This window comes from Kogia breviceps, chromosome 9 (assembly GCF_026419965.1).
Source record: "Kogia breviceps isolate mKogBre1 chromosome 9, mKogBre1 haplotype 1, whole genome shotgun sequence".
Taxonomy (NCBI): domain Eukaryota; kingdom Metazoa; phylum Chordata; class Mammalia; order Artiodactyla; family Physeteridae; genus Kogia; species Kogia breviceps.
In genome coordinates, this window is record NC_081318.1 from 3,222,676 (window position 1) to 3,239,231 (window position 16,556).

The window sequence follows — 16,556 nt, forward strand, 5'->3', positions numbered from 1 at the left end:
CGGTGTCATAGTAACACAAAATGGTTTTCCCATATTTGGTATGTTTGTTTTCCATCCCCTTGCTGGCCGTGTGTGTAACATTTTCACCATTAACAAAGTTCTGGTTTCGACATTCTTAGAGATGATGTCACTAGATACCTCTCGCGATGCCAAAGAACGGAAACACGTGTGTCTGTTAAACAACTGAAGTGCAGAAGAGGAGTTTTATTGACTGGGTTAAATTGTCACTGTATTTTGGCCTTCCTTGCTCTTCCCCCTTAGATCGTCTCCGTGACCGGGTTTGTCGACGGCGACAGGGACGACCTGAAGCTGATGGCCTGCCTGGCGGGTGCCCGGTACACGGGCTACCTGTGCCGGAGCAACACGGTCCTCATCTGCAGAGAGTAAGCACGCTCGGACGCCGCGCCGAGCCCCCAGCTTACACGCACCGCCGCGGCTCTTTGAGCAGTTCCGTATTTCTTAATATATCCTAGTTTTGTGACGGAAATTAGCGTGTGAAAATCAACGTCTGTTAACAGGATAGCAACGATATTTATGACAGTGCTGGCAGAAGAATGAAATTAGATGAACCAGGTGCAGTGTAGCCTGGGTAACAGCAGTAAGGTAAAGGCAGGCCTAGTGCTGATCTCGTGTACGCTTCCTTACCAGCCAGGGTCGGCTGTACAGACACACATCCCTGCCATTTCTAGTGTGAGAAAATGTGGACTGGCTTTGTTGAATATAAATTTGTTCTATTTGAACACAGAACTCTATCATTTAATAAATGTGTTTTCTCTCCCCCCCCCCCCCACCAAAAAAAAGACCAACCGGTTTAAAGTATGAGAAAGCCAAAGAGTGGAGGATCCCGTGCGTGAACGCCCAGTGGCTGGGAGACATCCTTCTGGGGAACTTGGAGGCCCTGCGGCAGATTCAGTACGGCCGCTACACCACCTTCAGCCTGCAGGACCCCTTCGCCCCGGCTCCGCACTTGGTTTCAAACCTTCTGGGTAAGCGGGGCCGGTTCCACATTGCCGCCAGCCTGCGTACTAAGCACCGGTCTTGGCTTCGGCCCCCTCATCATTCTGATTTCATTTCCCGTTTCCTCACCACACTGTCTTCCTCTACGCTCTGCCCAGGAGTTTTTGTTGGTGTGTATTTTGGTTTGCTTTTTTTAAACGGACTCTCGGAGGTAGAAGGAACGGGCGGAAGCCTGCTGATCTTGTCTCAAGCCGGCTCTGGTCTGTGCCAGGCGCCCCGTGAGCCGTCGCCCACTTCCCCTTCAGCTGCGCGAAACTCGTAGGAGGATCACTAGCCCAGCTGTACACACTACAGCACTTAACGTTACTGCAGTTACTGAACTGAACGTTGCTCCAGAAAACGGGCGTTCAATTCGAACACCGCTTGAGCGTGCTGGCTCTCAAAGGAGCCTGTTAAGTTCCGGTTGGAACGGCTGCAGTCACGAGGAAGCTCCTCTCCATTTTGAGCTGTGGTCTGCTTGCTTCCCTGTGACGCTCCTGCTGCTGTGACGTCACCCCGTCCTCAGCGGACACACGCCCTCGGTGCCGAGCACAGTCACCGCCCGGCGCGCTGTGGCCCTCGGTGTCAGCCCCGTCGTCGCAGTCGGTTTCTTAGAAGCCGGACTGTATGGCTCCCAGAGTGGGCCGGGGGGGCCGCGCACGCGGGGCGGGCAGCCTGCGCTGTGCTGCGTGCTCCTGCTTTGCTCAGGGCCGCCTCGCGCAGAACGAGGCCCCTGCGGGCCGTCCCGGGAGCCGCCGCCCCTCGCCGTGCAGCCACTGAGGAACCGGCCTCACGTTTTCCCCTTGTTAAAGGTTGTCCGCCAGGCCACCGTGTGTTCAGGGTTACCCGCTCCTGAAAGGGCTTTTTGTGTTGTTGATGTTGTTGACGATACACTTCCTTTTTTCCTTTCTTTTTAATTGGAGGATAGTTGATGTACAGTGTTGTGTAAGTTTCAGGTGTACAGAAAGTGAATCAGTTCTACCTATATGTGTATCTATTCTTTTTTTTTTTAAGATTCTTTTCCCATGTAGATCATTACAGAGTACTGAGCAGAGTTCCCTGTGCCCTGCAGTAGGTCCTTGTTAGTTATCTGTTTCACATATAGTAGTGTGTGTATGTGTCATGAAAAGGCTTTTGTAACACGGCTTATCTATTTATACAGTGTATCTGAAAAGTAACCCGTTTCTCTCTTTAGATGCTTGGAGAGTTCCATTGAAAGTGTCAGCAGAGTTGCTGATGGTATGTCAAGCTAATAACCTTACTTTGGCTGTTACTGTGTGTTATGCACATGCAGGAGGGATACATTTGTATTTGTAAATTAAAAATCCTTCTGGTAGTTTGTCACCATAACAAATGAGGGCTGTATCTTCTCGCCTGTCGTAGCTGTTTAGTATACGCTGCATCGTTTTTTCTTAATTGATGATATTGTCAGTTATTCATATTTATACACGTTAGGAATGTTATCACTTCAAAGAGCTATACGATTGCTTTAAAGAATCGGAGAGCTGAGTAAGTAAGACGATGTGTTTCCATAGGGTCAGGGAGGCAAGAGCTGAGGCATTAGTGCAGTAGCCCTGGACCCACAGCTCACTCTGCAGGAGCCCGGACCTCACCGTGATGGGACCGTTCCCGCATGTCCCAGGTGGGGTTCCAGCCCGCTGGCTGAGCTCTGATAGGGTACCTTCAGGAGGGACCGTTCTGGACCTGAAGGCCGGCAGTTGTTTGTTACGAAACAAGTGAGGGGGGCCGTCGGCACTCTCATCTCAGATTGAGAGGTCATTGCTTCAAGTAGTAAAACAGTGTATTTGTGGACAAAGGTCTGCATAGAGGTGAGGCAAGGGTGAAGGCTGACTGGGGGGTTCCTCCAGGGGCACCGGCCTCCCTTCGGCTCGGCGTGTCCGTAGGCCAGGGGCTCCAGCTGGTTCCAGGAACGTGGGTGCCCCGCGCCTGGGGACCAGAGCGGCCTTCAGCACCGTGCCCCGCCCTCCAGAGTGCTGTGACCTGATCGTCCTGAACCCTCATGGGTGACGGTTCAGGAAGGGTCTCGTTTTGGGCATATGTAGTTGCAAATGAGTATGTTTTCCAAATTCCAAACTGAGACACAAGACAAAATGTTTGAAGTGAAAAGTGTTCTGAAAAGTTCAAGGTTGAGGACTAAATCCGTGACGTGAACAGAGGGAGGGTGAAGGCGTTTGAAAGAACCGCTGGGTCTGGTAAATAAGGAGGGCGCCAGCCCAGGGCTTCCCTGGAAGGCTCTCGTGTGTCTGTCTCTCGGCTGGGGAGGCGCGGTGGGTGCGTGTGTCTCGTACGCAGCGGGGTAAGTGGAAAGCTCTCGGAAGCTACTGTATTACTGGGGAGACTGATTAAAGTAAACCGTATTTTAATCACAGGGTGTACGACTGCCTCCCAAACTGAAGCAGAATGAAGCAGCTAATATCCAGCCCTCTTCCAAAAGAGCCAGGTATGAAGAGTCGCCTTTTTTTTTTTTTTTTTTAAATGGTTGATGAGCTTTTACAGGTTTGTTTTAGAAAACGGTGGCAGTTGGGAAAGTTCCTGAAATGTTCGCAGTGAACAGGATTCGGGAGGATTTGCTGACTGCGTCACAGCTTTGTCGTGGCACGTCTCATTTCATCGCTCGAGATAAACAGGGAATAATGGCCAGTGTTTTTTCCTCTCATTAAAAAAACAGTTGAATCTTCTCCTTTAACCAGAACCGCACCAGAACCCACGGTGTGTAAAACATGAGCTGCTGTGGTGGAATGGGGGTGGGGGACTTGAACCCGCTCCACGCGTCCTCGGTGTGGGCCCGGGAGCCTGCGTCCTGACCCGGCGGGCTGGTGGGGGGTGGCTGTGTGCAGACCTGCGCTGGGCTCACCTGGTAAAGAGAAGCCGGCGGTTTCGTTAGAACCCAGAGGCCCTCCAGGCCGTGCTAAGCGAGGGTCTTCCTCTCTTCCCTGCCCCTCGGCTCTCCCTCCTGCCATTCCTCACATCTATACAATCTGGGAATTATTGGATTTTTTAGTAAAAGCCTAATTATGTGATTATATATGTCATTAAAATGCCACAAATAAATTTTTCATAATTGAATAGACTCTCAAATATAAGCTAAAAATAGGATTTGAGAAAATTTAAAGAAATGAAAAAGACTGAGGTTTAATTTAAAATGTGTGCTTGAGTCAAACAGCTTTGTTCTGTGCCTTCTGGGTTGAGACGGGGCAGGTGGAAGACACAGGACTAGAGCCCTCGGGGTGTGGGGGCCCCTCCCACTCTTCAGGACCAGCAAGGCCAGTGAGAGGGTGGGGGCGGGACTGATGAGGAAGTGGAGCATTGATTGGCTGCTTCCCTTGGAGGTGCCACACAGAGTACTTTTGGGGGTGACTTTGTGTAAATGGTGGGAAAGAAAAAAAGAGCAGGTAAGTCATTGAGTTTTCCCTTTAAGGAAAGAAAACCACACACACTTAAAGCTTGTTAAAGCTATTAAAATCCCTTGTTTGCTAAAGAACATTTTTAAGTAAATAATAGGCAGTCTTCTACGTGTATTTTATAGAATCGAAGATATACCACCTCCCACGAAGAAGTTAACAGCGGAATTGACCCCTTTTGTGCTTTTCACTGGATTTGAGCCTGCTCAAGTTCAACAGTATATTAAGGTGAAATTTTATTCTATTTTGCATAAGGATTTTTAGGAATGTTCCTTTCTGTTTATATTTGCTTTAGGCCAGCAGTCTAATTAAACTAACATTTAATCAGGAATATCGTATTATAAGTGTTTATAGTGTGTATCGATAAACTGCGTGTCATCATTACCTCATCATTGACTTCCCGCCTCATTCTTGCTACTGCTTCACACTTAGATACTCGCTTTCTTATTAGGAGAAAAACGATTTAGCTGAGTAGACTGAGAACCATTTCTGTAATCATGTGAACATTATTAGCAAGCCCACTCGGACATCATTTTCATAAAGACATTAGCTTAAAAGAGTAGCTGTGCCTCTTCGGGTTTTCTGATTGAATCCACGGTCTTTGAAGACTTGTTTTCTTGGGTAGGAAGGTAGGCCCAAGGGGCAGTGGTGTATTTGTGTATTTAGATAAATAGACTTCTTGGAAGTAACACCAGGAGGGATTATGGGATTTTGTTTTGTTATTTTGGGGACAGGGGAGGGTGATGGTTAAGAGTATGAGTTGACCTGTATTACATGGATTCATACGTTTTCCTTTTTTTTTAAGGAAAAGAAACAATTATAAATGCTACTATATGTTTAGTATAATTTATTTTCTTTACTTTTAAAATTGAGTATAGTTAAAGAGATCATCTTTTGTATGTTTATGTCTTCTCAGTCAGTTCTTAGGTCATCATTTCTTAAAAATACAGACAGTATTTTAAAGTGCCTCAATAACACTCATTTCAGCTTAGAAAGCCTGGGCAGCTTTGCTCCTTATGAAACGAGCTGCGTTGTTTTCAGAATTTTACTTATTTATGGGGATGTCTTATTTAATCTTGATCTGCACAGCATTGATTAGGGAAATGTACATTGCCAATCCTAGTTTTCACTTTCCTCCTACAACGGCGTGGCTTTGGTTTTACCAGTTGCACCACTTTCCGTGGCCGAGGACTCTGTTCATAGTCTTAGACGCGTCCCAGGCCGTGTGCGGCTCTGTAGGCCTAGCTCTCACCTCTGGTCTGTGTTCGTGACCCCCAGAAGCTCTACATTCTTGGTGGGGAGGTCGCCGAGTCTGCGCAAAAGTGCACCCACCTCATCTCCAGCAAGGTGACGCGCACCGTCAAGTTCCTGACCGCCATCTCCGTAGTGAAGCACATCGTGACTCCGGAGTGGCTGGAGGAGTGTTTCAAGTGTCAGAAGTTCATTGGTGAGTAGCACAGCATCCGTACCTCAGTGAACTTACTTCAAGAAAAAACCCATTTAATTTGGCATTATCTCCATTTTCATCCCAGCAAACATCCAGTTCATTTTTAAACTCTTTGTTATTTATCCATGTAAATTCATAAACTTATTCCATGTTCCAGTCATTTGATTGGTATCTTTGCACTTTACCATGAAGTAGAGGCTTTGGTAATTTGGAAGGTCTCGGGGAAGGAGAAGTTCTGCAGCCCTGCCGTGTTGTTTCCTGATGTTGAGTGTATTTTGTTTGGAATGCTGGATGTCGAGTGAGATTCCACATGCCGTACAGCACACGGCGGGGAGCCCGGCGACAGCCCGGGAACGTCGGGGCAGGTGGGAGGCTCAGTGCGTCCCTCCCTCGCCCATCTCCCATCATCCAGGGCACCGAAAGTGAAATCCTGTCACCGGCAGTGACACTTAGAGATAGGTTTTTTCTTAGATTAGTCAGTGCACCCAAGTGTTTTTAGAGCCTTGCTAATCAGCACAGAGCGAATACGACTCCAAGTGACTTTTCTCCGCGGAATAGATTTGCAGCTTCGTCTCACGTGTGTTTCCTCTGTGAGGGCACATTACAGCCCGTTGCCCTCAGGGCACTGGACAGCACTGTGCTTATAGGCCCATTAAACAGCAAAAATCACTGACAAAAGCGCAAAAATGTGAAGAAAGTAGCACTAAATGGACCACAGAAGGACCCTTGTTCTCAGAATGAGCTGAACCATGGCGAGCAGTGCCATGTTGGCCCCAGCGGGAAGTGCCACAGACGCTGGTTTTGAGGTTACAAATAAATTGTACCTAGTGGCATATTCACAAATATGAAATCCACAGATAACGAGGATCAGCTGTATTATGTAGTGTTTAGAAATTTTCAGTTGAGATTTTAGAAATTTTTTTCTTAAAAGATACTAGTGAAATATAAAACCTAACGATGCAGGCAGCAGAAGAAAAATGTAGAAACAATACCATAAACGTAGATTAGCTCTCAATTTTGTATGAGAGTTATGAAGTTCAGAAGGAGAGAGTCTGTTCTTTAATTGAAATTTGAGTTGCTTAATTTATCAAGCTTACCAGTCTGCGAAAACAAACATTTTTTTATCTGTTTATGAAAGTTATAACAATTCATATTTGATGGGCAGTTTTAGCTGACTTTCATTTCTTTATGGCCTTATTAATGTTTGCTTTGTTGACTTCTGAGGGTTTATAAGGTGGTTCTGGTCTTATAAACATTTCATATTCAGTATTGAATAGTCAAACACATTTCATATTTGATCCCTCAAATTTCAGGATTTCTTAACTTTTCCAGATTGTCGTATAGTCGGAATTACACAGGATGCAGCCTTTTCATGTTGGCTTCTTAGTCACATGCATTTATGTTTCCTCTGTGTCTTCTTAGCTCATTTCTTTTTAGCACCAAAGACTATCCCACTGTCTGAATGGACCTCAGTTTATTTATCCACTCACCTACTGAAGGGCATCTCGGTTGCTTCCAGGTTTTGGCACTTACGAATAAAGCTGTGTTCTGTGTGCACCTTTTGTGTGGATGTAAGTTTTCAACTCGTTTGGCTAAATGCCAAGCAGTGAGACTGCTGAATCATATGAGAGTAGGTTTAGTTTTGTAAGAAACCATCAAACTCTCCCAAAGCGTTGGTACCGGTTTGCTTTCCCATCGGCAGAGTTCCCGTTGCTCCACATCCTCACCAGCATTTGGTGTTGTCAGTTTCCGACCAATTTAAGAGTTGTGTGGTGGTACCTCATTTTTGTTTTAATTTGCATTGCGCTGATGACATACCATGTTAAGCGTCTTCTCATGTGTTTATTTGCTATCTGTATATCTTCGGTGGTCATGCATCTGTTCAGATCTTTTTGTCCATTTTCTAACTGGGTTCTCTTATTGTTGAGTTTTGAGAGTTCTTTGTGTATTCTGGGTAACAAACAGTCCTTTATCAGATGTGTCTTTTGCAAATATTTTCTCCCAGTCTGTGGCCCGTCTTCTCATTCTCTTGACATTGTCTTTGACAGAGTGGAAGTGTCCGATTTTCATGAAGTCCAGGTGGTCAGTTATTTCTTCCGTGGATCATGCCTTTGGCTTTGTATCGAGTCATCGCTGTACCCAGAGCCATCTTGGTTTCTCCTGTTACCTTTTTAGGAGTTTTAGTTTTGTGTTTTACATTTAGATCTGTGGTCTGTTTTCAGTTACTTTTTGTGAAGCTGTAAGGTCTGTGTCTAGATTCAGTGTGTGTGTGTGTGTGTGTGTGTGTGTGTGTGTGTGTGTGTGTGTGTGTGGACATCCACTTGTCTGTCCCCTTGCACTCGCTGCCTGTGCTCGTAGGCGGAGTGGGGGTCTGCACTGAGCTCTCGTTGTGTCCACCCTTCTGTCCTTTCACCCAGAGCTTTACAGTGCGTCTGGAAGTCGGGTTCTCAGTCCTCCAGCTTTGCTCTTCTTGAGTTGGCTGTGCTGTGCCCTTTGTGTTGTCATGTAAACTGGTCATTTACTTTTACTACAGACTTGAGACATTTTGTTTTGCCAAGTTTACATTTTGAGGTTGTTCCTGAAATTTCTCAAGAAGAATACTAACCCTAGGTTATTAGTTCTGGCAGTTAGTGTCTGAAATTCTGCATTCTGATTCATTTCTTACTTTCTTCCATCTTTTAACATTTTATGGATATTTTTTAAAACCAATTTGGCTTTTGAGTTAAAAAAAATTTTTTTCAAACGATCAATCACCCAGTTGCCTATATAGTACAGACATAGCTGCTTTTTCCTGATCCATTAGAGAGTCCGTTGCCCAAATAATGCTCCGTTACCCCCAACGCCTCAACGCGTGTTTCCTGCAGACAGACAAGGACGTTCTTGTAGATGGCGCGACACGGCCACAGTCAGGAAGTCAACGTGGATCCGTCGCTGCTGCCTCGTCCTCAGACATCCTCGTCCCCATTCACACCCGCCCATTGTCTCAGCATCGCCCCTTAGAGCTGAAGGACCTAGCTGTGAATCACACGTTGCATTTAGTCTCCTTGAGTCTGGGAAGGGCCCCTTGGTCTGTTCTTGTCACTTGAAGACGTCTGGTCAGTTACGTCACTCACTGTACAGAACGCCCTCCGTCTGGTGTGTGTGCTGTCTCCTCCCAAGGTGGGGGCAGATGGCGTCTGGCGGGACCATCACGTGGCTGTGGTCTCCCCCCACCCTCACATCCTGCCAGGGGCTGCACAGCGTGGGGTTGTTGTCCTGCGGGTGATTTCACGGTGGTCCCTCGATGCAGGCACAAGCCGGCCAGCCTTCTTTTTTTTTTTTTTTTTTTTTTTTTTTTTTTTTTTTTTTTTTTTTTTGCGGTACGCGGGCCTCTCACTGTTGTGGCCTCTCCCGTTGCGGAGCACAGGCTCCGGACGCGCAGGCTCAGCGGCCACGGCTCACGGGCTTAGTTGCTCCGCGGCATGTGGGATCTTCCCGGACCAGGGCACGAACCCGTGTCTCCTGCATCGGCAGGCGGATTCTCAACCACTGCGCCACCAGGGAAGCCCTGCATTATTTTTTAATTTTAACATCTTTACTGAAGTATAACTGTTTTACAATGGTGTGTTCGTTTCTGCTTTACAACAAAGTGAATCAGTTATACATATACATATGTTCCCATATCTCTTCCCTCTTGCGCCACCCACCCTCCCTATCCCACCCCTCTAGGTGGTCACAAAGCACAGAGCTGATCTCCCTGTGCTATGCAGCTGCTTCCCACTAGCTATCTATTTTACGTTTGGTCGTGTATATATGTCCATGCCACTCTCTCACTTCGTCACAGCTTACCTTCTCCCTCCCCATATCCTCAAGTCCATGCTCTAGTAGGTCTGTTTTATTCCCGTCCTACCACTAATCTCTTCATGACATTTTTTTTCTTAGATTCCATATATATGTGTTAGCATACGGTATTTGTTTTTCTCCTTCTGACTTACTTCACTCTGTATGACAGACTCCAGGTCTATCCACCTCATTACAAATAACTCAGTTTCATTTCTTTTTATGGCTGAGTAATATTCCACTGTATATATGTGCCACATCTTCTTTATCCATTCATCTGTCCATGGACACTTAGTTTGCTTCCATGTCCTGGCTATTGTAAATAGAACCGCAGTGAACATTGTGGTACGTGACTTTTTGAATTATGGTTTTCTCAGGGTATATGCCCAGTAGTGGGATTGCTGGGTCGTATGGTAGTTCTATTTGTAGTTTTTTAAGGAACCTCCATACTGTTCTCCATAGTGGCTGTATCAATTTACATTCCCACCAACAGTGCAAGAGGGTTCCCTTTTCTCCACACCCTCTCCAGCATTTATTGTTTCTAGAGTTTTTGATGATGGCCAATCTGACCGGTGTGAGGTGATATCTCATTGTAGTTTTGATTTGCATTTCTCTAATGATTAATGATGTTGAGCATTCTTTCATGTGTTTGTTGGCAATCTGTATATCTTCTTTGGAGAAATGTCTATTTAGTTCTGCCTATTTTGGGATTGGGTTGTTTGGTTTTTTGTTATTGAGCTGCATGAGTTGCTTATAAATTTTGGAGATTAATCCTTTGTCAGTTGCTTCATTTGCAACTATTTTCTCCCATTCTGAGGGTTGTCTTTTGGTCTTGTTTATGGTATCCTTTGCTGTGCAAAAGCTTTTTAGTTTCATTAGGTCCCATTTGTTTATTTCTGTTTTTATTTCCATTTCTCTAGGAGGTGGGTCAAAAAGGATCTTGCTGTGATTTATGTCATAGAGTGTTCTGCCTATGTTTTCCTCTAAGAGTTTGATAGTGTCTGGCCTTACATTTAGGTCTTTAATCCATTTTGAGTTTATTTTTGTGTATGGTGTTAGGGAGTGTTCTAATTACATACTTTTACATGTACCTATCCAGTTTTCCCAGCACCACTCATTGAAGAGGCTGTCTTTTCTCCACTGTATATCCTTGCCTCCTTTATCAGAGATAAGGTGACCATATGTGCATGGGTTTATCTCTGGGCTTTCTATCGTGTTCCATTGATCTATATTTCTGTTTTTGTGCCAGTACCATACTATCTTGATTACTGTAGCTTTGTAGTAGAGTCTGAAGTCAGGGAGCCTGATTCCTCCAGCTCCATTTTTCGTTCTCAAGATTGCTTTGGCTATTCGAGGTCTTTTGTGTTTCCATACAGAATGTGAAATTTTTTGTTCTAGTTCTGTGAAAAATGCCAGTGGTAGTTTGATAGGGATTGCATTGAATCTGTAGATTGCTTTGGGTAGTAGAGTCATTTTTACAATGTTGATTCTTCCAATCCAAGAACATGGTATATTTTCTCCACCTATTTGTATCATTAATTTCTTTCATCAATGTCTTATAGTTTCCTGCATATAAGTCTTTTGTCTCCTTAGGTAGGTTTTATTCCTAGATATTTTATTCTTTTTGTTGCAATGGTAAATGGGAGTGTTTTCTTAATTTCACTCTCAGATTTTTCATCATTAGTGTATAAGAGTGCCAGAGATTTCTGTGCATTAATTTTGTATCCTGCTACTTTACCAAATTCATTGATTAGCTCTAGTAGTTTTCTGGTAGCATCCTTAAGATTCTCTATGTATAGTGTCATGTCATCTGCAAACAATGACAGCTTTACTTCTTCTTTTCCGATTAGGATTCCTTTTATTTCTTTTTCTTCTCTGATTGCTGTGGCTAGAACTTCCAAAACTATGTTGAATAAGAGTGGTGAGAGTGGGCAACCTTGTTTTGTTCCTCATCTTAGTGGAAATGGTTTCAGTTTTACACCTGAGAACAATGTTGGCTGTGGGTTTGTCATATATGGCCCTTATTATGTTGAGGTAAGTTCCCTCATGCCTACTTTCTGGAGGGTTTTTATCATAAATGGGTGTTGAATTTTGTCAAAAGCTTTCTCTGCATCTATTGAGATGATCATATGGTTTTTCTCCTTCAGTTTGTTAATACACATTGATTGATTTGCGTATATTGAAGAATCCTTGCATTCCTGGAATAAACCCCACTTGATCATGGTGTATGATCCTTTTTATGTGCTATTGGATTCTGTTTGCTAGTATTTTGTTGAGGATTTTTGCATCTATGTTCATCAGTGATATTGGCCTGTAGTTTTCTTTCTTTGTGACATCTTTGTCTGGTTTTGGTATCAGGGTGATGGTGGCCTCATAGAATGAGTTTGGGAGTGTTCCTCCCTCTGATATCTTTTGGAAGAGCTTGAGAAGGATAGGTGTTAGCTCTTCTCTAAATGTTTGATAGAATTGACCTGTGAAGCCATCTGGTCCTGGGCTTTTGTTTGTTGGAAGATTTTTAATCACAGTTTCAATTTCAGTGCTTGTGATTGGTCTGTTCACATTTTCTATTTCTTCCTGGTTCAGTCTCGGCAGGTTGTGCATTTCTAAGAATTTGTCCATTTATTCCAGGTTGTCCGTTTTATTGGCATACAGTTGCTTGTAGTAATCTCTAATAATCTTTTGTATTTCTGCAGTGTCAGTTGTTACGTTTCCTTTTTCATTTCTAATTCTATTGATTTGAGTCTTCTCCCTTTTTTCCTTGATGAGTCTGGCTAATGGTTTATCAATTTTATTTATCTTCTCAAAGAACCAGCTTTTAGTTTTATTGATCTTTGCTATTGTTTCCTTCATTTCTTTTCCATTTATTTCTGATCTGATCTTTATGATTTCTTTCCTTCTGCTAAATTTGGGGGTTATTTTGTTGTTCTTTCTCTAATTGCTTTAGGTGCAAAGTTAGGTTGTTTATTCGAGATATTTCCTGTTTTTTAAGGTAGGATTGTATTGGTATAAACTTCCCTCTTAGAACTGCTTTTGCTATATCCCATAGGTTTTGGGTCGTCGTGTCTCCATTGTCATTTGTTTTCAAGTATTTTTTTATTTCCTGTTTGATTTCTTCAGTGATCACTTCGTTATTTAGTGTATTGTTTAGCATCCATGTGTTTGTATTTTTTACAGATCTTTTCCTGTAATTGATATCTAGTCTCATAGCGTTGTGGTTGGAAAAGATACTTGATATGATTTCAGTTTTCTTAAATTTACCAAGGCTTGATTTGTGACCCAAGATATGATCCATCCTGGAGAATGTTCCATGAGCTCTTGAGAAAAATGTGTGTTCTGTTGTTTTTGGATGGATGGAATGTTCTATAAATATCAATTAAGTCCATCTTGTGTAATGTATCATTTAAAGCTTGTGTTTCCTTATTTTCATTTTGGATGATCTGTCCATTGGTGAAAGTGGGGTGTGAAAGTCCCCTACTATGATTGTGTTACTGTCGATTTCCCCTTTTAAGGCTGTTAGTATTTGCCTTATGTATTGAGGTGCTCCTATGTTGGGTGCATAAATACAACTGTTATATCTTCTTCATGGATTGATCCCTTGATCATTATGTAGTGTCCTTCTTTGTCTCTTGTAATAGTTTTTATTTTAAAGTCTATTTTGTCTGATATGAGAATTGCTACTCCAGCTTTCTTCTGATTTCCATTTGCATGGAATATCTTTTTCCATCCCCTCACTTTCAGTCTATATGTGTCCCTAGGTTTGAAGTGGGTCTCTTGTAGACAGCATTTATATGGGTCTTGTTTGGGTATCCATTCAGCCAGTCTGTGTCTTTTGGTGGGAGCATTTAATCCATTTACATTTAAGGTAATTATCGGTATGTATGTTCCTATTACCATTTACTTAATTGTTTCGAGTTGTTCTTGTAGGTCTCTTCCTTCTCTTGTGTTTCTTGCCTAGAGAAGTTCCTTTAGCATTTGTTGTAAAGCTGGTTTGGTGTTGCTGAACTCTCTCTGTTTTTGCCTGTCTGTAAAGGTTTTAATTTCTCCATCAAATCTGAATGAGATCCTTGCTGGGTAGAGTAATCTTGGTTGTGGGTTTTTTTCCTTCATTACTTTAAATATGTCCTGCCACTCCCTTCTAGCTTGTAGAGTTTCTGCTGAAAGATCAGATTTTAACCTTACGGGGATTCCCTTGTGTGTTATTTGTTGTTTTTCCCTTGCTGCTTTTAATATGTTTTCTTTGTATTTAATTTTTGACAGTTTGATTATTATGTGTCTTGTCATGTTTATCCTTGGGTTTATCCTGTATGGGACTCTCTGTGCTTCCTGGACTTGATTGACTATTTCCTTTCCTATATTAGGGAAGTTTTCAACTATAATCTCTTCAAATATTTTCAGTCCCTTTTTTTTTCTCTTCTTCTTCTGGGACCCCTATAATTTAAATGTTGGTGCTTTTAATGTTGTGCCAGAGGTCTCTGAGACTGTCCTCAATTCTTTTCATTCTTTTTTCTTTCTTCTGCTCTGCAGTAGTTATTTCCACTATTTTATCTTCCAGGTCACTTATCCGTCCTTCTGCCTCAGTTATTCTGCTATTGATCCCATCTAGAGTATTTTTCATTTCATTTATTGTGTTGCTCATTGTTGCTTGCTTCCTCTTTATTTCTTCTAGGTCCTTGTTAACTGTTTCTTGCAATTTGTCTATTCTATTTCCAAGATTTTGGATCATCTTTACTATCATTATTCTGAATTCTTTTTCAGATAGACTGCCTATTTCCTCTTCATTTGTTAGGTCTGGTGTGTTTTTATGTTGCTCCTTCATCTGCTGTGTGTTTTTCTGTCTTCTCATTTCGCTTATCTTTCTGTGTTTGAGGTCTCCTTTTTGCACGCTGCAGGTTCGTAGTTCCCGTTGTTTTTGGTGGCTGCCCCCAGTGGCTGAGGTTGGTTCAGTGGGTTGAGTAAGTTTCCTGGTTGGGGGGACTAGTGCCTCTGTTCTGGTGGATGAGGCTGGATCTTGTCCTTCCGGTGGGCAAGACCACGTCTGGTGGTGTGTTTGGGGATGTTGGTAGCCTTGTTATGATTTTAGGCAGCCTCTCTGCTAATGGATGGGGCTGTAGTCCTGTCTTGCTATTTGTTGGGCATAGGGTGTCCAGCACTGTAGCTTGCTGGTCCTTGAGTGGAGCTGGGTCTTGGTGTTGAGATGGAGATCTCTGGGAGATTTTCGCTGTTTGATATTACGTGGAGCTGGGAGGTCTCTTGTGGACCAGTGTCCTGAGGTTGGTTCTCCCATCTCAGAGACACAGCTCTGATGCCTGGCTGGGGCGCCAAGAGCCTTTAATCCACATGGCTCAAAATAAAAGGGGGGAAGGAAGAAAGGAAGGAAGGAAGAAGACAAAGTAGGATAAAATATAGTTATTAAAATAAAAATTAAGAAGAAAAATTTTATTTAAAAAAAAAGGGTCGGTCTAACCCTAGGACAAATGGTGAAAGCAAAGCTATACAGACAAAATCTCACACAGCAGCACACACATACACACACACTTACAAAAAGAAAAGGGAAAATAATAGTATATCTTGCTCCCAAAGTCCACCTCCTCAACTTGGGATATTTTGCTGTCTATTCAGATTTTCCACAGCTCTAGGGCACTTCAAGTTGATTGTGGAGCTTTAATCCGCCGCTGCTGGGAGAGACCTCCCCCTCTCTTCTCTGTTCGCACAGCTCCTGGGGTTCAGCTTTGGACTTGGCCCCGCCTCTGCATGTAGGTCGTCCGAGGGCGTCTGCTCTTTGCTCAGACAGGACGGGGTTAAAGGAGCAGCTGATTCGGGGGATCTGGCACAGGCCGGGGGAGGGAGGGGCATGGAGGCGGGGTGAGTTTGCGGCGTCAGAGGCTGGCGTGATGTTGCACCAGCCCGAGGCGCGCCGTGCGTTCTTCCGGGGAAGCTGTCCCTGGATCCCGGGACCCCGGCAGTGGTGGGCTGCACAGGCTCCCGGGAGGGGCGGTGTGGAGAGTGAGTGACCTGTGCTCGCACACAGGCTTCTTGGTGGCGGCAGCAGCGGCCTTAGCGTCTCATGCCCGTCTCTGGGGCTCGCGCCCGTTTCTGGAGCTCCTTTACGTGGTGTGCTTAATCCCCTCTCCTCGCGCGCCAGGAAGCAAAGAGGGAAGAAAAGGTTTCTTGCCTCTTCGGCAGCTCCAGACTTAAACTGGACTCCCTCCCGGCCAGCCGTGTTGCACTAACCCCTTCAGGCTGTGTTCGCGCCGCCAAGCCCAGACCTCTCCCTGCAATCCGACCTAAGCCCGAGCCTCAGCTCCCGGCCCCGCCCGTCCCAGCAGCTGAGCAGACCAGCCTCTTGGGCTGGTGAGTGCCGGGCACCGATCCTCCGTGTGGGAATCTCTCCTCTTTGCCCTCCGCACCCTGTGGCTGCGCTCTCCTCCGCAGCTCCGGAGCTGCCCCCCTCCGCCACCCGCAGTCTCCGCCCGCGAAGGGGCTTCTAGTGTGTGGGAACCTTTCCTCCTTCACGGCTCCCTCCCGCTGGTGCAGGGCCCGTCCCTATTCTTTTGTCTCTGTTTATTCTTTATTCCTTTGCCCTACCCAGGTACGTGTGGAGTTTCTTGCCTTTGGGGAGGTCTGAGGTCTTCTGCCAGCGTTCGGTGGGTGTTCTGTAGGAGTTGTTCCACGTGTAGATGTATTTCTGATGTATCTGTGAGGAGGAAGGTGATCTCTGCGTCTTACTCTTCCGCCATCTTCTCTCCCCCTCCCCGGCCAGGCTTCTTGACGAGTCATTTATGGGAAGCACTTTGCAGATAGTGCTGTCCCCTGTCAGACTGTTGATTTATTTCCCACGCGCTCTCCTTTCTATCTCCTTGGTATCGTCTTGT

The 16,556-nt window shown here is 44.7% G+C and overlaps 1 protein-coding gene across 1 annotated transcript in view; it reads left to right on the forward strand.

The window, feature by feature from the left end:
* Nucleotides 1-16,556, forward strand: part of PAXIP1 (PAX interacting protein 1) — a 54,710-nt gene that overhangs the window by 34,331 nt on the left and 3,823 nt on the right. The window contains 6 exon segments of the mRNA XM_067041757.1: nucleotides 262-383; nucleotides 802-986; nucleotides 2,192-2,235; nucleotides 3,387-3,457; nucleotides 4,544-4,646; nucleotides 5,697-5,865. Coding sequence (XP_066897858.1) covers nucleotides 262-383; nucleotides 802-986; nucleotides 2,192-2,235; nucleotides 3,387-3,457; nucleotides 4,544-4,646; nucleotides 5,697-5,865 — 694 coding nt within the window.